The sequence below is a fragment of the Mizuhopecten yessoensis genome, unplaced genomic scaffold (assembly GCF_002113885.1).
Source record: "Mizuhopecten yessoensis strain PY_sf001 unplaced genomic scaffold, ASM211388v2 scaffold716355, whole genome shotgun sequence".
NCBI classification, from domain to species: Eukaryota; Metazoa; Mollusca; class Bivalvia; order Pectinida; family Pectinidae; genus Mizuhopecten; species Mizuhopecten yessoensis.
Window position 1 is genome coordinate 1339120 of NW_018480075.1, and position 21688 is coordinate 1360807.

At 37.6% G+C, this 21688-nt stretch overlaps 2 protein-coding genes across 4 annotated transcripts in view; one reads left to right on the forward strand and one right to left on the reverse strand.

The window, feature by feature from the left end:
- Positions 1 to 21688, forward strand: part of LOC110443640 (focadhesin-like) — a 364600-nt gene that overhangs the window by 324033 nt on the left and 18879 nt on the right. For all 3 annotated transcript variants that reach the window (XM_021487984.1, XM_021487985.1, XM_021487983.1), the window contains exons 22-28: positions 12095 to 12183; positions 13689 to 13730; positions 15585 to 15810; positions 18648 to 18905; positions 19465 to 19535; positions 20442 to 20586; positions 21054 to 21173. In XM_021487984.1, the coding sequence (XP_021343659.1) occupies positions 12095 to 12183; positions 13689 to 13730; positions 15585 to 15810; positions 18648 to 18905; positions 19465 to 19535; positions 20442 to 20586; positions 21054 to 21173 (951 nt within the window). The remainder of the gene's footprint in view (positions 1 to 12094; positions 12184 to 13688; positions 13731 to 15584; positions 15811 to 18647; positions 18906 to 19464; positions 19536 to 20441; positions 20587 to 21053; positions 21174 to 21688) is intronic.
- Positions 5910 to 8112, reverse strand: LOC110443641 (tripartite motif-containing protein 2-like). Its single transcript, XM_021487987.1, has one exon. The coding sequence runs from the start codon at positions 7618 to 7620 to the stop codon at positions 6025 to 6027; it is 1596 nt and encodes a 531-aa protein (XP_021343662.1). The 5' UTR covers positions 7621 to 8112; the 3' UTR covers positions 5910 to 6024.

Here is a 21688-nt window from a genome sequence, read left to right on the forward strand (position 1 = left end):
GCCTCTTGTTTAAAAGTATGTTTGAATTCTGTACATACCAATTGTTCCATGTTTCAAAGAATGCTATTGCTATATAAAAGAAACATTCAGATTTAAATTTGTTGAAATTGCCCAATGAAACAAGGGAAAATCGAATCTGCCTCCCAAGTTTTATCAAAATGCTTTCTAGAACTTTCCTGACAAGTGTTCCCTTCCCTGTAGAGATTTTTCTTTGTTGATATCTGGCATACTAACTTTAAATATAAAGAGGGCTGGGCCCTCTGGTGACTAGGCTCAATTTTAGCTCACCTGCCCGAAGGGCCAGTGAGTTTATGCAATGGCGCAGCGTCCGTCGTCTGTCCGTCCATCAGCTTTTCCTTGAAAAGTCCTGAACAGATTAGTGGATTTAAGCTGAATTAGGTCTGAAGCATCCTTTGGCCAAGTGGACTCAATTTTGTATAAACGGTGGGTGTGGCCCCCCTGGGGACCGGTCGGGGTCCAATAGGGGAAATTGAGGTAAAACCTTGAAAATCCTTCTTCTTCCACAGGGATTACGGGATTTAGTCTGAAGCATCCTTGGTCCAAGGGGCTCAATTTTGTATAAACGGTGGGTGCAGCCCTCAGGGCAGAGGGGCATGGCAGAATAGGCGAAATAGAGGTAAAACCTTTATAATCCTTCTCCTACCATAGGGATTAAGAGATTTTATCTTTATTTAGTCTTGAGCATCCTTGGTCCAAAGGCACTCAATTTTGTATAAACAGTGGATGTGGCCCCCTTGGGGGCAGAGGAGTGGGGCCCACTAGGGGAAATAGAGGTAAAACTTTCAAAATCATTCTTCTTCCATAGGGGATCAGGGGATTTTAGTGGTACACCTTTAAAATACTTCTTTTACCAAAGGGATTATGGGATTCCATCCCTATTTGATCTGGAGCATCCTTGGGCTAAGTGCATTCAATTTTGTATAAACAGTGGGTGTGGCCCTCAGGGCAGAGGGGCATGACCCAATAGAGGTAAAACCTTTGAAATCCTTCTACCATGGTGATTAAGAGATTTTATCTCAATTTTGTCTCCATCAAGTTGTCTAGTAGTGCCTGTTACTATTAGGGTGTAATCATTTAAACAAGATTGCCAACAGGCCGCCATCTTGGATTTGGACATTTGAAGTTTTTTCTCGCTATATCTCCAGAAATACTGGATGGATCTTTCTGAAATTTCAGTGCGATATCTGTACCTCATATCAAGTACTTCGTAAACACATCAAGGTGAGCGATACAGGCCCTCTGGGCCACTTGTCTTAAAAACCTTTTACAACTTCTGAATAATTAAAAGGACCAGAGTTGATATTTGGCAAGTACCATGCTGGCATGAAGGACTGCCAAGTTTGTTTAAATTAATTTATTTGACCCATATTCAAGGTCACAGGGGTCAGTTGTCTTATAAAAAGTTTAAACAACTTCTTCTGAATAACCAAAAGGCCAAAATGATATTTGGCCAGTAACATGCAATGATGAAGAGCCACCAAGTTTGTTCAATTGAATGACCTTTGCCAATGTTCAAGGTCACAGGGGTCAAATATCAAATATGTTACCAACTTTTTTCTGAATAACCAAAAGGACTGGGGGATGATATTTGGCCAGTATAATGCTTGGATGAACAGCTAACAAGTTTGTTCAAATGAATTTCTTTCAACCTTACTCAAGGTCAAAAAGGTCAATTGTCATTAAAAAAAAACTTATATAACTTCTGCAGGATGATGATAATCATATTCAAGGTCACAGGGGTCAAATATATTAAAATCTTTTGCAAAGGGTGGTGATATGTGACCAGTAGCATGCTCAGATGAAGAGCTATCAAGATTGTTCATGTGAATGACCTTGACACACTTTCAAGGTCACATCTGGTCAATTGTGTATAAACCTTTAAAGGACATATTCTCAATAATCGGAAGTGGTGTTATTGGGCAAGTTGCATTCGGGGATGAAGGGCTACGAAGTTTGTACAACTTAATGTCCTTGTTTGACTTTCACCTTGTAAACTATGAAAGGGAATAATATATAAAACATATTTATATACTGTACCCTTCACAGTTTACAAGCAAAAATCATTGAAACTTTCACATAATGATCATGCAACAATATGAAGATGATTTTTGGGGGTTTAGCATTGTGCGGAGGACCTTTAAAACCACCAACAAAATATTAGAAACTTTGACTATTAACTGAAAATTGTTTTATTTATCATAACATTTATTAAACATGGTTCACAACATGGCTTTTATTGAAATTATATGAATAGATGTGATTATCTAAAAGCAATACAATAAGAACACATACATATTTCATACAATAAAGGTGAAAAATTGGAGAAAGAAAGCACAGTTGCTTTTATTTTATTTATTTATATTTTTCAATTACTTGGATCTGGATGTGATTTGTTTCACTTAAAAACATAGGGTGTTTTTTTTTTTTTGCAGTTGTTTGGGGTTAGAGGGCGGAGCCTAATATTAGAGAAATAGCTTAATATTTAAAATCCTTCTCCTTCCAATGATACCAATGATACCACCTAGTGCATAAAGAATAGATCTTTCGATCCATGTGCGACATTTGTGTGAAAGTGACGATTTGTTTCTAAAATATCAGTTTGAAGTGCGCTCCGGGCGCAGGTCGCATATTTCCCGCATATTATAGAGGGCCGGAGTTCTGACGTTAATCGACGACAGACTGATATGAATAAAGTCGATAAAACGTCAGAATAATTCGGACTACCCAGGGGGCTGAGGGGCAGGGCAAAAAGGGGTCAATTTGGCTATATTGCTTTAAGCGACTTCTTCTCTGGAACTAAGAGATGGATATCAACCATATTTTACTGGAAGCATCCCTACATATGTAGGTGGTGGAGATTCAAAATTGTACAAATGGTTGGGCTGACTCCCCAGGAGGCTGAGGGTGGGGCCAAAAGGGGGCAATTTGGTTATATTGCTACAAACGACTTCTTCTGTAGAACTATGCCATGGATATCGATCATATTTGGTTGGAAGCATTCATGGGAGGCAGGGATTCAAAATTGTACAAACGGTGGGGCTGACACCACGGCTAAGGGATGGGACCAAAAAAAGTTTATTACTTGGAAATGGTTGAGATCCCCACCATATAACCATATATACAATTGCTGAGTATAAAGAGAAGAATGCACTTTTGCTTCCAGGATGGCCTTGGGGATCGACTGCCTCACCCTTAGAGACTTAACCCCTGGGTCATTACTTCAAAATGGTTAAGATCCCCACCCCAAAAATATATATTTAATTGTGGGCATAAAGAGATGAACGCAGTCATGATATTAGAGTTAATTGACCCCAGGTTCTGCCCCAACCTTGCAGACTTAATCCCTTGGTCATAACTTTGAAACGGTTGAGATCCCCACCCCAAAACTATATATACAAATGCTTGGCAAAAGGAGACAAATGCAGTCATGATATTAGAATTGATCCTGAGGTCTGGCCACAACCCTAGGGACCTAGTTTTTGAGTCACAACTTGGAAACAGTTGAGATCCCCACCCCATAACCATACATAAAATTGCTGGGCATGAAAAATCTAATACAGATATGCTACAAGGATTGGCCTTGGGGTCTGGCATATTCCCTTAGATCTCATTTGGAGAATATTTTGCCATGATTGCTTAGGTATCCAGGTGAGCAATACAGGCCCTCTGGGCGGGCCTCTTGTACCAATCACAGCACCTTAAGCTTTTATTACACATGTGTATTACCATATTTATGACATGGTCGTATGACATATATGTAGTAAAATGGGCCAGTTAGGTGATAAAATTGTTTATTGGTATATATCAAATATTAAATAATGGCAATACCTGGTTATAAAGGTGGCTGAAGTACTGTTGTACAAGCTGCAGAATCTGGAACTATATTCTGTGAGCACAACTATATTTAGCTCACCATGTACAGAAGCAGGTCAAGGATGATCATTGAGGCTTATGTGTAAATCGTTAATAAAAACATAAAAATGTGTATTTCATTCCTTCGGGTCTCAAGACTGACAGGTAATGTAGATCTCCTTTACCAAGGTCCTGATATTGTGCCAGTAGGTACCATTGATGGAGTGCTAATTCAAACAACATTTTCTAAAGAACTATAAGGTCTAGATCCATTGCACTTTGGTATGTTTCTAATTATTGTGTTTAGGTGAAAGGTTAACTTTGACAGTTAGCCGTGGTAAAATATCAACATGGACTTTAATAAGTAAATATCTACAAGAACCTTTTTTCAGGACCGTTATATAAAGACCACGGGTCCTGATAGTCAGCCAGTAGGTACCTAGTATACTACTGTACTACCCTCAATTATATATGACCTTAGCCTACTTCCAAGGTCATAAAGGACAGGACATACAAGTCAATATCTCAACAGCTTCTCCTGATTAATCATTAGGAAAGTGGCATTGGGTCATGATTTTCGCTAGCAGAATGCCAGATTTCCCAGTAAGTGAGATCAAGTAACGTTTGTATAAATGAATAACCTTGACCTTCTTTTCAATCAGATTTCCCAATTATTGTTTTGTGAAGAAAGATTATAAAGTGTTTTTCTGTGGATTCCTCAGATCTAAAAAGAGTGATATTATATACGATCCACTTTATAGGTCACAGATTTGTTTGCAAATAGCGCTGAAAAGTAGTTGATCGGTAGTTGAGTTGTATAGGACCATTTGGTCTCGAAATTATAATCCTGTGAATCTCACACAATCTGTAGTCTAGACATTTTACTTATAATCCTGTAAATGTCACACAATCTGTAGTCTAGACATTTTACTTATAATCCTGTGAATGTCTCACAATCTGTAATCTATACACTTAACTTATAATCCTGTGAATGTCTCACAATCTGTAATCTATACACTTAACTTATACTCCTGTAAATGTCACACAAACTGTAGTCTAGACATTTTACTTATAATCCTGTGAATGTCTCACAATCTGTAGTCTAGACATTTTACTAATAATCCTGTAAATGTCTCGCAATCTGAAGTCTAGACACTTTACTTATAATCCTGTAAATGTCTCACAATCTGTAGTCTACATTTTACTTATAATCCTGTAAATGTCTCACAATCTGTTGTCTAGTCATTTTACTTAAAAACCTGTAAATGGCTCACAATCTGTAGTCTAGGCATTTTACTTATAATCCTGTAAATGTCTCACAATCTGTAGTCTAGACATTTTGCTTATAATCCTTTGAATGTCTCACAATCTGTAGTCTAGACATTTTACTTATAATCCTGTAAATGTCTCACAATCTGTAATCTATACATTTTACTATAATCCTGTGAATGTCACACAATCTGTAGTCTAGACATTTTACTTATAATCCTGTGAATGTCTCACAATCTGTAGTCTAGACATTTTACTTATAATCCTGTGAATGTCACACAATCTGTAGTCTAGACATTTTACTTACAATCCTGTGAATGTCTCACAATCTGTAGTCTAGACACTTTACTTATAATCCTGTAAATGTCTCACAATTTGTAGTCGATACATTTTACTATAATCCTGTAAATGTCTCACAATCTGTAGCCTAGACATTTTACTATAATCCTGTGAATGTCTCACAATCTGTAGTCTAGACATTTTACTTATAATCCTGTGAATGTCACACAATCTGTAGTCTAGACATTTTACTTATAATCCTGTAAATGTCTCACAATCTGTAGTCTAGACATTTTACTATAATCCTGCGAATGTCTCACAATCTGTAGTCTAGACATTTTACTTATAATCCTGTAAATGTATCACAATCTGTAATCTAGACATTTTACTTATAATCCTGTAAATGTCACACAATCTGTAGTCTGGACATTTTACTTACAATCCTGTGAATGTCACACAATCTGTAGTCTAGACATTTTACTTATAATCCTGTAAATGTCACACAATTTGTAGTTGATTGGTTATCATTACAAGTTTCATTTGTCTCTGATTTCCATGTCATTGTCATGGTAACTACATATACTAGTTGTTTGGTTACAGGTGTCACACACTGCTGTACTGTAGTAGTTTGACTTCCCTATTCATTGTCCCAAACACTGCCCACAGGACATCCTCCCTGTCTATACCTACAGCCCATGTACAGTCTGTGTCTGTGTGTATGACCCTGAGGAACTCACCACCTCCACTGATGAGTAGGACCCTGTTGTTGTGACGGTCCCCTATGATCTGGTTCCCCACACTGTCATACACCACACCACTGGGGTTAAATGGTTTACCTCCTGTTTGTGGTGTTGGTTTATATGTACTGGGGATGTCACCTCTATATACAAACAGTTCCTTGAAATCAGTGTCCATCACAACAACACGTCCCTTTCCATCACCACCATCACTTTCATAACTGAAATCAGCGACTGCCACATTGTGAGTGACAGGACACTCTGAGATCCTGTATGGTGTACACACTAATGGTTTCCTAGTCCTTTTAGCCATAGTAGTACACACCATTTTACCATCTGTGGTAAATTTGGAGATGTGTTTGGTCATCCCTACAATGACATGGTTACTGGCTGTAATACATATACACCTGGGTAACTCCTTGGTACTGAATCTGTGTGTCAGTCGTCCTGATACCAGCTCCCTGATGTTGTTCCTATCATCACAGACCCACAGTGTGTGTGTGGTGGGTAACAGACTGATATCATCGATATAGACATTGTGTTTGACCTCCTGTATTACATTACCCTTCCTGTCCAGGAGAGTCAATGTTTTATTGTACTTGGTCCACACCTGACCATCAGTGGTGGGACATATAGAATCAATGTAACATGGAGACTTCCTTTCCTCCACTATCTTGGTCTGTGGCAGTAGTTTGTATGTTGTCACTGCTTTCTTCACTTTTGTTCCTGACTGTTGTTGCTGTGTAGAGGATTGTTCCAGATCATCAGATGTTGTGACTGACCGACCCTGGTCAGTTAAAGTTTGACCTTGACTTGAGGTAATAACTTTTCCCAAGGCTTTTTTCAAGTGATCTTGAGGATTTTCGTTCGGAGTGAAGTTGGCAGTACCCAGGACAGGTTTTACAGGGAGACTGTGTGTAGGAGACTGGATCTCACAAAATGCATCATAAATATGTATGTGTGAACCACGCTGGAGAGCTGCTTTGCATTCTTGAATTTGTTGTTTGAGTTGTTTTTCATACACCTCCAGGTCCTGTTTGTATTTCATTATGAGATTTGTATTATCCTCTTCCATTTTGTGGTAAAGAGAGAGTGTCTGTTCTGTAAGTATGTCCAGCTCTTGCTTTAATCTCTCTGTTTGTATTTTTAACTTTTGTGACAACTTCTCAAAAGTGCTGGTGTTGTCTTTAAGGAGTGTGTCAGTAGAGGTGATGTATTTCCCTATTTGTACGAGGTCATTTTTTTCTGTTCTGTCTATAAAGTTTTTAATGTCTGGTTTCTCCTGATGAGTGACTTCACTTAGCTCACAAACTGTATGGGTTTTGTGATTAGAAGAAAGGCATTTTAGACAAACCAGTTCCTGACATTTTTCACAACACAAGTCTAGTTGTCTCCCCTTGTGGTGAATACATGTGGTCTGACCTTTAATACGGAGAGAAATTTGGCTCATAGGGGTTGCCATTTTGATAAAAAGCAAAATTATTTGTTGAAATCTTGAAGGTGATTGTTGTTCTTGTATAAATATATTGTTATCAGTAAACACTCACAAATAAGAGTTGGTTATGTTAAGAAATGAAAACTTGACTTGACTGTCCCATCCAGTGGTATAATTACACTATAGAATAGCTAACTCACGATCACTGATGTCACAGGGTGATGATGAATCCAAGTTGTCCTTTCCATACTTCTCAATGTTCACTTACATTGTCAATGTTATTCAGCTCTAGAATTCACAATCACATGATGAACTTCCCTCTTGCTTCGTTGATAAATCTGTCACTTTCCTGCTGACATTTCAAAAGCTTTGATCAAAAGTCTGAAGTCATATGTTTGGCTGAAATCTGACTGGTAAGTGATTTCAACAAATGTCTGCCCTGTGTTCACAAATCCATGGCAATGTGTAGATCTACCTGTTTAGACCTGCAGTTATACATAGTAAATAACTTCCCTGTTGAGCGACAGGTAACCGACAGAGTAAATAACTTCCCTGTTGAGGGACAGGTAACCGACAGAGTAAATAACTTCCCTGTTGAACGACAGGTAACCGACAGACATACAGTGATAATAAAGCAAAAGATTGTGTACTAGGTCAGTGTAGGTTGTGTTTATAAACCATGGCATTGACATACCTGGCGTGTGCATTTACATACCTGGCGTGTATTGTCTAAAATAAATGAGTATTCAGTAATAAGATACCTGTTCCTTGGGTAGATATACCTGTGTATTTGGTAATAAGACATACCTGTACAGTGAGTACATATACCTGTGTATTTGGTAATAAGACATACCTGTACTGTAGGTAGATACATCTGTGTATTGTGTAATAAGACATACCTGTACAGTGAGTACATATACCTGTGTATTGAGTAATAAGACATACCTGTACTGTGGGTAGATGTACCTGTGTATTGGGTAGTAAGACATACCTGTACTGTTGATAGATATACCTGTGTATTGGGTAGTAAGACATACCTGTACTGTTGATAGATATACCTGTGTATTGGTTAAGACATACCTGTACTGTTGATAGATATACCTGTGTATTGGGTAATAAGACATACCTATACTGTGGGTAGATATACCTGTGCATTGGGTAGTAAGACATACCTGTACTGTGGGTGGATATACCTGTGTATTTGGTAATAAGACATACCTGTACTGTGGGTAGATATACCTGTATATTGGGTAATAAGATATACCTGTATATTTGGTAATAAGACATACCTGTACTGTGGGTAGATATACCTGTGTATTTGGTAATAAGACATACCTGTACTGTAGGTAGATATACCTGTGTATTGGGTAGTAAGACATGCCTGTACTGTAGGTAGATAAACCTGTATATTGGTTAATAAGACATACCTGTACTGTGGGTAGATACACCTGTATATTGAGTAATAAGACATACCTGTACTGTGGGTAGATATACCTGTATATTTGGTAATAAGACATACCTGTACTGTAGGTAGATAAACCTGTATATTTGGTAATAAGACATACCTGTACTGTAGGTAGATATACCTGTGTATTGGGTAGTAAGACATACCTGTACTGTAGGTAGATAAACCTGTATATTGGGTAATAAGACATACCTGTACTGTGGATAGATACACCTGTGTATTGGGTAATAAGACATACCTGTACTGTTGATAGATATACCTTTATATTGGGTAATAAGGCATACCTGTACTGTGGGTAGATATACATGTGTATTTGGTAATAAGACATACCTGTACTGTGGGTGGATATACCTGTGTATTTGGTAATAAGACATACCTGTTCAGTAGGTAGAGATACCTGTATATTGGGTAATAAGACATACCTGTACTGTAGGTAGACATACCTGTATTGTGGGTAGATATACCTGTGTATTTGGTAATAAGACATACCTGTACTGTAAGTAGATACACCTGTATATTGGGTAATAAGACATACCTGTACTGTTGATAGATATACCTTTATATTGGGTAATAAGGCATACCTGTACTGTGGGTAGATATACCTATGTATTGGGTTATAAGACATACCTGTACTGTGGGTCGATATACCTGTATATTGGGTAATAAGACATACCTGCACTGTGGGTAGATATACCTGTGTATTTGTTAATAAGACATACCTGTACTGTGGGGAGATTTACCTGTGTATTGGGTAATAAGACATTCCTGTACTGTAGGTAGATACATCTGTGTATGGGAAATAACGCATACCTGTACTGTAGGTAGATGTACATGTGTATTTGGTAATAATACATACCTGTACTGTGGGTAGATACTCCTGTGTATTGAGTAATAAGACATATCCCTGTATATTTGGTAATAAGCCATACCTGTACTGTGGGTAGATATTCTTGTATATTGGGTAATAAGACATACCTGTGCTGTTGATAGATATACCTGTGTATTGGGTAAGACATACCTGTACTGTAGGTAGATACATCTGTGTATTGGGAAATAAGGCATACCTGTACTGTGGGTAGATATCCCTGTGTATTGGGTAATAAGACATCCCTGTACTGTAGGTAGATACATCTGTATATTGGGTAATAAGGCATACCTGTACTGTGGGTAGATATACCTGTGTACTGGGTAATAAGACATACCTGTACTGTGGGTAGATTTACCTGTGTATTGGGTAATAAGACATTCCTGTACTGTAGGTAGATACATCTGTGTATGGGAAATAAGGCATACCTGTACTGTAGGTAGATGTACATGTGTATTTGGTAATAAGACATACCTGTGCTGTGGGTAGATACACCTGTGTATTGAGTAATAAGACATATCCCTGTATATTTGGTAATAAGCCATACCTGTACTGTGGGTAGATATCCCTGTGTATTGGGTAATAAGACATTCCTGTACTGTTGATAGATATACCTTTATATTTGGTAATAAGGCATACCTGTACTGTGGGTAGATACTCCTGTGTATTGAGTAATAAGACATACCTGTACTGTTGATAGATATACATGTGTATTGGGTAAGACATACCTGTACTGTAGGTAGATACAACTGTATATTGGGTAATAAGGCATACCTGTACTGTGGGTAGATACTCCTGTGTATTGAGTAATAAGACATATCCCTGTATATTTGGTAATAAGCCATACCTGTACTGTGGGTAGATACTCCTGTGTATTGAGTAATAAGACATACCTGTACTGTTGATAGATATACCTTTATATTGGGTAATAAGGCATCCCTGTACTGTGGGTAGATATACCTATGTATTGGGTTATAAGACATACCTGTACTGTGGGTAGATATACCTGTATATTGGGTAATAAGACATACCTGTACTGTTGATAGATATACCTGTGTATTGGGTAAGACATACCTGTACTGTAGGTAGATATACCTGTGTATTGGGTAATAAGACATACCTGTACTGTGGGTAGATATACCTATGTATTGGGTTATAAGACATACCTGTACTGTGGGTAGATACACCTGTGTATTGAGTAATAAGACATACCTGTACTGTGGGTAGATATACCTGTATATTGGGTAATAAGACATACCTGTACTCTGGGTAGATTTACCTGTGTATTGGGTAATAAGACATACCTGTACTGTAGGTAGATATTCCTGTGTATTAGGTAATAATACATACCTGTACTGTTGGTAGATATACCTGTGTATTGGGTAAGACATACCTGTACTGTGGGTAGATATACCTGTGTATTTGGTAATAAGACATACCTGTACTGTAGGTAGATAAACCTGTATATTTGGTAATAAGACATACCTGTACTGTAGGTAGATATACCTGTGTATTTGGTAATAAGACATACCTGTACTGTGGGTAGATATACCTGTGTATTGGGTAGTAAGATATACCTGTACTGTGGGTAGATATACCCGTGTATTTGGTAATAAGACATACCTGTACTGTAAGTAGATACACCTGTGTATTGGGTAATAAGACATACCTGTACTGTGGGTAGATACACCTGTGTACTGGGCAATAAGATATACCTGTATCGTAGGTAGATATACCTGTGTATTAGGTAATAAGACATACCTGTACTTTGGGTAGATATACCTGTATATTGAGTAATAAGACATACCTGTACTGTGGGTAGATATACCTGTGTACTGGGTAATAAGACATACCTGTACTGTAGGTAGATAGACCTGTGTATTTGGTAATAAGACATACCTGTACTGTAAGTAGATAGACCTGTGTATTGGGTAATAAGACATACCTGCACTGTGGGTAGATATACCTGTGTACTGGGTAATAAGACATACCTGTACTGTAGGTAGATACACCTGTATGTTGGGTATTACAACTTAACTGACAATATACATTTATCATATTCCATGAAAACATCAAAGAAATTTTGACAGATTTGACTATTAGTTGAGATAATTTTAAAGAGACAGTCTTTTCAGATGTGCTGAATATTTGAGTGCTTCATCAATTTTCAGGGCCGCCGGGCAGAAATTGAGCTCCAACTGAAACGAGACCATGTGTCTGAAGATGAAGCCAGACTGAAAAAGCAGGTGGCCTGGTTATGGTAAGGCGCTGATAAGTCTGTCACGGTCCTCGTCCCCACTCGGGGGGGGGGGGCAATCTTGACAGCAGTTTACTTTATTAGAGGCGCATCTTTCTCTAGAAACGTTGTCATGGGAAACAGACATTTTTATGTTTCTCCCTCGAGTGAAGAGACATATTTAAGATGTTATTTCTAGATCGAGTATGAAATATTTAGGTCAGCTTATTTTTGTTACCGTGATGAATTTTAATGATGGAACTAGACTATCAACATCTTTATTAAAGTGTCAGACATTTACAATTTCAACAATTTATCGTAAATTGTTCTATTTTTCAAATTAATTTTTTGTCATGTTTCGATAATAGTGATTGATTTATGTTAACATGTTAAGGGCTGAGTTAAAAGCTTATGGTGAAGTACGGTGTCTGTCCCATCATGACGATTGTCAGTCATTAACTTTTCCTGTAAAAAGACCAATTCCAGAACTACTGAAGGGATTTTCACTAAATTTTGCGTGGATATTTCTTGGGTCAGGGTATAAAATGTTCTATAAATGAAGGCCCAAAGAAAACGGAAATAGTAAGTTAACCTTCAAAGTACAGATAAGGGATTATGACACAATTTGGTATGGAAAATCTATGGGCCAAAGAAATGTTGTATAGATAAAAATCAATTGGGTTAATTTTGATAAAATATTAAACAAATGTTCCTTTTATACAAATTTGGTCTGAATGATGCTTTCATGAACCTGAGCAGGTACTGATATTTTTCAAAAGTTTATTTGAAATCCAGATCTACGTACCTTTCCTCTGATTGGATGAGACATTTTTTATTAATTCTCATTTCCACTAGATCAACTTGAACTAAGCATTGTTCCTCTTGTTCTAATGATATCGCCAATTTGCAAGCCATATTTGCACGATGTGACAGTACAATAATGCTGAATCGGCACTGATAAGACCAACAATTGATACAAGAATACATCGTTCTTCCATTCTTGTTGTTTTCTTGTGCACTCTTGGTTGTTTTGTTACAATTTTCAGGAAAAAAAAATTAACACTCATACTGTATAATTATGAGTTCTGCCGAGAATACAATGTGTATACACAGAAAAGCTATTGTAGGTTATAATAAAAGTATTACAACGTGTCATGTTCTAAAGTCACAGACAAAACCTGTTTATCCCGTGGAGAAACATATAAAACAAAAAATCGCTATGCCGTCTTGAATTTGTAACTTAGGCTATCTGCGATGTCTTAAAAAGGCATGTTGTATTGGATTATTTGCTACATTTTGAAGAACTAGAGGACCCCAGGGCTCATCAAAGATGAAATATGCTGCGTAGAAGGTATTTGTCAACGTCAAAGAAATGGATTTTTTTCATATAATTTGGGCACTGACGCATGTGATCACTTTCTTTGATGATATTTTCACAAAGAAACCTAATAAAAGATTATTAATAGAGAAAAATGTCTTTTCCTGGCTTCACTGAAAAGGATTTAAGAGGTGTGATTTGTGTTTTCCAGGGTCCGCGACACCTTGGTGGATGTGATCAAGATCAGCTCCAGGTTTGTCCTTAGTACACTCCACAGCCATGTTCAGCCTTGTGGTATTAAAGTGAAACACCTGGTTATAATGTTGCTATAATTCATATTACAAGAATACTGAACAATAAATTACTAATAATACTTTTAAATAATGAAAATAATACAAAGAAATTGCTTTTCTAGCTACAGGGATAGTTTCTTTTTTTCCTAAAAGAAAATCATTTTACGTGTTTGCTTAAATATTTTTAGGTCACCTGAGCTTTAGCTCAAGTGACCTATTGCTATCCGTTTTCGTCCGTCGTCGTACGTCGTCCGTCGTCCGTCGTCCGTCGTCCCTTAACATTTTACATTTCAAACTTAAAGTCAAGTTCTGCTGGAGCGATTGAACTTAAAGTTTGTAGGAATGATCGACTCATGGTCCTGACAAAGTGTTGTTATTTTTCGGGTCAATCAGAAATACAATTTGGCTGCCATGGCCGCTATTTTGCTACTAAGTTCTAATAGGCCGATCTCACTTAAAATTGGTCTAGGAATGATCAGCTCATGGTCCTGACAAAGTTAAGTTAACATTATACTATTTTTTACTCAAATTGGTACATATTTCAACAACAAAAATAAATACTATAGACTCAGGTGACCGTTAAGGCCCATGGGCCTCTTGTTATTTGTAAACATCACTAGACATAGAGAGAAGACAAAGTTTATTTCTAAACCATGAAGCACTTTAACTGTTTGAGCTGACCAATTTGATGTATTTTCCCCAAACTACGAGAATTCCCCCTCCCCCACCCAAAAAAACAAAAACAAAATGAAAATGAAGATGGTTTTTTTTTGTAAATTAAATGAAAAATTACATTAAAAAACTGTCAAATGTAACATGTTTAATCTCTTTTCAACCATTTTCACTTGCTTTATTCACTATTACATGATATGTTCACAGCTAAATGATTTTTTGAAAGACTGGGACATAAATCATGACGCTGATCTCATAGTAAAGTACAAAATGGTACTAGAGAACCATATGGTGACATTTAGATAAGAGACGTATATATATCAGCCATAAATGTTACAGTGTATTGATGTCACATCAATACTTGTTTTATATGATTTTATTTATTAATAATGTCTTATATCATCGCAGCATGTTACTAAATATACCCTCGTCCTCGGTGTTCAAAGCCTAGGTAGCTAATGCTTGATGACAATTTCGTACAAATATTGTTATATTGTTATACAAAACTAAAATAAATTGTATGAGATTCAAGATGAATATATACAAAATATGGTGGTTTGAGCGTGGAGTTATGATTTTAGATTTGAAGTGAATTACTTGCATATAGCTAGCAAAGCTTAACCAGGTAAACAGTTGGGTCCAGTACAGCCAAGATACCGAATTATTAAATTACGTATGCAAAATAAAGAACATGGTAATGTTCCTTTGTCCCTACAAGCACTTTGAGTCAATCAGTCATATATTTATCATGTCAGATTAAAGTTTGATTTTGTTTAATGTGGAATAAACACTTTGAGAACATTTTGTTTTGTTTCTCAGGTGCAATGATCCAACTCAATGACAACATATTAAACTTAATTCAGCTAGTGTTAACACAGAGTAAGGGGAATTTAGAACTTTTCTATCAATGGATGATATGAAATTGGATTCCAAATTTATGTAAAACATTCATACTGGTAAAACAGATCTCTGGCACTCAATTACTTTTTGATGACATGACAAACTTTAAATACATATAGGTATGCAGACGTCTGCCTTTATATATCTTACAAAAACATACTGTAACAATAAGTATTGGAAGTCTGATAAATAACTGATTTAATTAAACAAATAAGAATTTTCTTTTGTTTTATCATTTTCAGAGGAAATCCCACAATGCAAAGCAACTCTATATACGCCCTAGCGGGATTGGCTGTCACCGTGAATCGCCATGGCAATGGGCTAGATACTGAGGCTGCCAAAGCAGCTGAGGACAGCAGTGAATTCATGAGTCCCCCTCATTGGCTTACGGTTGTCATAGATACGATCATATCTCTGATGGATGTCACTTTCACTCCAAAAGGAAAGCTGATTGGTCTCTGTCAACAGGTAAATGTTAATTTCAGTCAAATAGAATAATTATGTTTAAATGTTAAATCAAATTGATCAAGCTTTTATTTAAAGTGTTTAAGTCTTTAATAAGTTTAATAAAACAGAAAAAGTGTATTATTTTAAATTACCATTAAAGGCTTAAAAATATTTATTGCCCCCTTAAAAAAAGCAAAAAATAACCATTAACTTTCAAGGTCACAGGGGTCATTTGTTAAAAACTTTAAACAACAACATCCTAAGAACCATTTGGACTAGCAGTGCGAATACTTTTCTTAATTACAGTAATGAGGTAAAAGGTCATCTTTAAGTGCTAACTGGTTTTAATTAATGTACTCTTTCCTTAAACAAATTTCAAATTAAAATAATACCAGGTGAGCTATCAAGGCCCCTGGGCCTCTTGTATTATCTTAATAAGTGCTCGATTTATGTAAATTTTTAGGTCACCTGAGACAAAGTCAAAAGTGACCTATTGCGATTGCCTTTTGTCCGGCGGCGTCCGTCGTCCGTCGTGCGTCCGTAAACAATTTACATATTCAACTTCTTCTCCAAAACCCTTGAACCAATTTCAATGAAATTTTGCAGAAACCTTCTATGGCCAAAGGTCAACTATAGTGGCCAGTTTGTTCCCAAGCCCCCAGGGGCCTGAGGGATGGAGCCAAAAAGGGTCAAATTGACTGAAATTTCAAAAATCTTCTTCTCAAGACCCAGATATGGTAGAATCAAATACTCTTGTTAGATGGAAGGGTCTTAAGGTGCTTTACCGAAATTGTGAATTTCTTGACCCTGGGGTCTCACGTTTACCCCTGAGGAGAGGGTAAACTTTACTATAGTTTATATAGGGAAATCGCATTTTGGACCAACATTTGTTTAATTTCCATTGGAAGTAATTCAATTTGGGTTAGCATTATCAGTATTGGATAGCAGTTTGATGGTATGCACATACCAGCCCTGACCCCCCGGGGCTGATGGATGGGGCCAAAAAGGGTTGAATTGACTGAAATTTCAAAAATCTTCTTCTCAAAGACCCAGATATGGTAAAATCAAACACTCTTCATAGATGGAAGGGTCTAAAGGTTTATGACCCTAGGGTCTCACATTTACCCCCTGGCGAAGGAGNAGGTGCTAGTTTCAAATACATTTCAGTCTTAAATCTGCATGCAAGATATTGAATAAGGTGGTTTTATTGTTTTTTGTCACTTTGAATAATATTTCTGTTCGTGTTAAAAACAAAATCAACTCTGTATAAATATATCAGGTGACCGTTAAGGCCCATGGGCCTCTTGTTTAATTGCCCTGGGCACTAATTACAGTGAATACAGTACAACTTTTTGAGAATAGTGGTGTATCTAAAACTTCTGGACAAAGGGGGACAAACTTATTTCAGTGCTGTAGAACTGAACCATGTCTTTGATACAAGCAGGCAAAGAGAGACAACCTTGATTGAGTTGATAAAATAATACATTGATTGTAAGGGGTGTGGTAGGTTGTAAGGGATGTGTTACTAGGTTGTAAGGGGTGTGGTAGGTTGTAATGGGTGTGGAAGGTTGTAAGGGTGTGGTAGGTTGTAAGGGATGTGGTAGGTTGTAAGGGTGTGGTAGGTTGTAAGGGTGTGGTAGGTGTAAGGGTGTGGTAGTTGTAAGGGGTGTGGTTGGTTGTAAGGGTGTGGTAGGTTGTAAGGGTGTGGTAGGTTGTAAGGTTGTGGTAGGTTGTAAGGGATGTGTGGGAGGGTGTAAGGGGTGGGGAAGGTTGTAAGGGGTGTGGGAGGTTGTAAGGGGTGTGGTGGGTTGTAAGGGAGGGGTGGGAGGTTGTAAGGGGGTGGTAGGTTGGAAGGGGTGTGGAAGGTTGTAAGGGGTGTGGTAGGTTGTAAGGGTGTGGTAGGTTGTAAGGGTGTGGTAGGTTGTAATGGGTGTGGTAGGTTGTAATGGGTGTGGTAGGTTGTAAGGGATGTGGTAGGTTGTAATGGGTGTGGTAGGTTGTAAGGGGTATAGTAGGTTGTAAGGGTGTGGTAGGTTGTAAGGATATGGTAGGTTATAAGGGTNTGGTAGGTTGTAAGGGATGTGTGGTAGGTTGTAAGGGTGTGGTAGGTTGTAGGATGTGGTAGGTTGTAAGGGTGTGGTAGGTTGTAAGGGGTGTGGTAGGTTGTAAGGGGTGTGGTAGGTTATAAGGGATGTGGTAGATTGTAAGGGTGGGGTAGGTTGTAAGGGTGTGGTAGGTTGTAAGGGATGTGGTAGGTTGTAATGAAGAAGAGATATAGAAAATGATACTGTGTAATTGTGCAAGGAAGTTTTTGTCATTATTAATGTAAAGATATTGTGATAGAACTTACCATTGATTAAAGAAATAGGGATCTTCTCAAAGGGAAGCTCGTTGTACTCTAAACCTACTTAGCAGTTAAAACAATTTAACAGCTAGTTTGTATTTTACTTCAGTGTTTTATTTGTTGAATTGCAGTGCAATCTTTTCACAATGAAAAACCAAGACCACCTTATACAAGTGCTCACTTATAATACCATGCCAGATGGGCTACACTCACCAGTAGCTGTGTATGTTGTTGTAGACCATAATATTTTTGTCTTTTCAGACTCTTTCAGAAGAAAAAAAGGTTGTTGAATTAAACCCTTATTTCTGTGTCTGTCATGATTTCAGCCTTTAATGTTTTTGGATAAAAGGGGGGATAATAAAACAGAATCGAAAACTTACAAATTGGAATACTGTATTAATTTTGAAACCAAATAATTTGAATTAAGTAGCTAGGTTCTGTTTTCATGTTTATTGTAGAAAAAAATAATGTTTATGATGTTTGTAAATAATTATGCTTCTGTTCGTCCCTTTAGTTGTCGGTGGACAATCGTTTGCCAGCAAGCCTACTTGCACAGGCATCAGCTTCCGTCGCCCTGAGTCAAGTCGTACCAGCACTCATCACGCTGGATGTTGACAGAATCTTCATGATCATCAACTTCCTGCTTTCGTGGTTGCCAGGACAACCAGGTGTCCCAGAATCCCCTGTTCTACAGTTCCATGGTGGACTTGGATTGGGGATGTTCCTGTCACGACTTCTAGAGGAACACTTCGCCGACATCAGTGGAACAAAGGTAACTCTCAGAAACATTTTGTATGATCAAACTTCTCTGGCTTAAGGTAGACAGTCCCAGCACTGTGAGTTTTATCTCTAACACAGAAGAGTTTCAATTTGTTTAGCACTTCCCTGACTTGGAAATGATCACCAATTAAGTCTAGCTAAAATTCAAATATATCATAATTTCCTAATTTCTCGAAAAACATCTCAACCACCGAGATTTGATTCCTGAACCTCTTGATTATAACGCAATGAGCTTATCTCCTGTGCTACTGGTTTGGCATGGTATTGTGAAGCAAACAGGTCAACTTGTCAGTTTCTGTAATGTTCATATTTTTCTGCAAATTGTACTTCAATCAGAACAAGTTTAAAACTTTCTATCTAAAGATTACAGCACAATATGATTATCTTTGTTTAGATATAGAGGAAATTATAGGAATTCAGAAGAAAAAAATCCTGTTAAGAGTACAGTAGAAACATTTTATATCACTACATTAATGACCAATTAAATTAATTTTTAAAATCAAAATCTTCCAATCCAATTAAAACATTTACTGTTCAAATGTTGTTTCCAGGGTATGTTACAGATTTGGAAGAGCTTTGATAAATTGGAAGAGTGTTGCCTTGCACCCAATGTAAAAAACAGGTGAGTTTTCTTTTGTACCTCTATTTTTAGGTCACCTGAGCTTTAGCTCAAGTGACCTATTGCTATCCGTTTTCGTCCGTCGTCGTCCGTCGTACGTCGTCCGTCGTCCGTCGTCCGTTAACATTTTACATTTCAAACTTAAAGTCAAGTTCTGCTGGGCCGATTGAACTGAAAGTTGATAGGAATGATCGCCTCATGGTCCTGACAAAGTGTTGTTATTTTTCGGGTCGATCAGAAATCCAATATGGCCGCCACGGCCGCCATTTTGAAAACCTATTTCAAACTTAAAGTCAAGTTCTGCTGGACCGATTGAACTGAAANGGGTCGGACCACCTACCACCTATGATCACTAACCCTCTTATCACTGGGTCACAGGTTCAAGGCCAACGTGGTTGCAGTTGTAAGATACTGGCCCCGCAGGTGAGTGGTTTTTCTCTTGACACTCCACCACCAAAAGCTGACATGTACTAAAATGATCATAGCTGTTAATAAGACATAAACAAACCAAATTGTGTCAAAGTTTTAAGAGGTTTGGAGTACCAACTCCTAAATGCCCCAAAATGTCGTTCATTAGGAACGGTTTATAGGGGGCATGAGGGGGAATCGATCTACAACTGACTGCTGTTTGAGGTAAAAATGGAGGATTTAAACATTAGCACTAGCTTGTCCCAGGTTTCTTATCTACTTTCTATGAACAGGAAACTAATGTTCTCAGGCAGGGTTAATTTTGGTCCCAAGGAATTTGTATTTGATCAAAACTGTTTGGGTTCAGCCATTTTTAATGTCAATTTGGACCATTTGGTGTAACCAAAATGAAAAGTTTATGTAACATTTGAGATATTTTACAGTGCCCTCTGGTCAGCTTTTAGTTTTGACCTTTATTAAATTATTCATCACTGATTCAAGATCGGGAGCTATCCTCGGCCTGGGTATGGCTGTCTGTGCAATGTGTGAGGAAGGAAAGACAGAAAGTCGAGCTCACGTTGTGTCTATCTACGACAAACTGCTGACCTTGTGTGATGAGCTTGACCCCCTTGACAACATATTCCAGGTAAATATAAAAGAGCTGGACATGAGTCAGCCAGGTAGTCTGGATCAGCTGACAACATATATGCAGTAGACATTGGTTAAGTTTGCACAAACTGGGATTACTTGTGAAAGACACACTGATTTCATTTCTCGCGACTTCTGTTGATGAAAATTATAGTGAAGTGTATGAGTTGTGTCCCTTCTATTTGAGACGTCCACACGATATTGACATGATAGATATTGTAATGCTATCGTTGAAATAATTTATATGATGAAGCGAGCAGACGTGCCTTTTTCATCAAAACACAATGTGAAGTCAAAACCTCAACAAAATTACAATCTATCTGTAGTTACTGCAATGTTATGTTGAGAAAAGTTCAAAACTTTCTTCCAGACCTTCCTTCATATCAATGTGTGATATTTTATTATTGTTGATGTTTACCATTGCAATTTGTGTCTATCGATCGGCCTTGACCTTTGACCTTGCAGGCGGTCAGTGTGTGCGTGGCCTGTATTGCGGGAGCGGCATTTAGTTCTAACATTCTCCTGGTTACCAGAGTGGACACAGCAGTGGACAAGCTGATGACCACTCACTCAAACCATCCACAGGTAAAGATCTATCACAGTGGTGTTTGAATGGGACATTTGGTAGGAGTTCCAGGTTTAAAGCCATGTCTGGCCTAATTAGTTTTATAGAAACTTCATTGTTATCCAAACCAAACACAGCCCAGCATTTAGCTATATAGTCTGTACTTCATAAATGAGCTATGAATTCTCAGAATGATCTTAAACCAATCTACAGAAAAATCTAAACAGTACAACATGTTTAAAGCGAACCACAATGGAAACAACCATGTTTGTGGTAATCATACATTACTGAACTGCTAATCAAAGTGATTACCAACCATACATTATTGTACTGCTAATCAAAGTGATTACTAACCATACATTACTGTACTGCTAATCAAAGTGATTACTAACCATACATTACTGTACTGCTAATCAAAGTGATTACTAACCATACATTGCTGTACTGCTAATCAAAGTGGTTACTAACTATACATTACTGTACTGCTAATCAAAGTGATTACTAACCATACATTACTGTACTGCTAATCAAAGTG

Excerpts from the sequence above, each read along its gene's own strand:
- LOC110443641 (XM_021487987.1), bottom strand. The coding sequence starts at position 7,620 with ATGGCAACCCCTATGAGCCAAATTTCTCTCCGTATTAAAGGTCAGACC.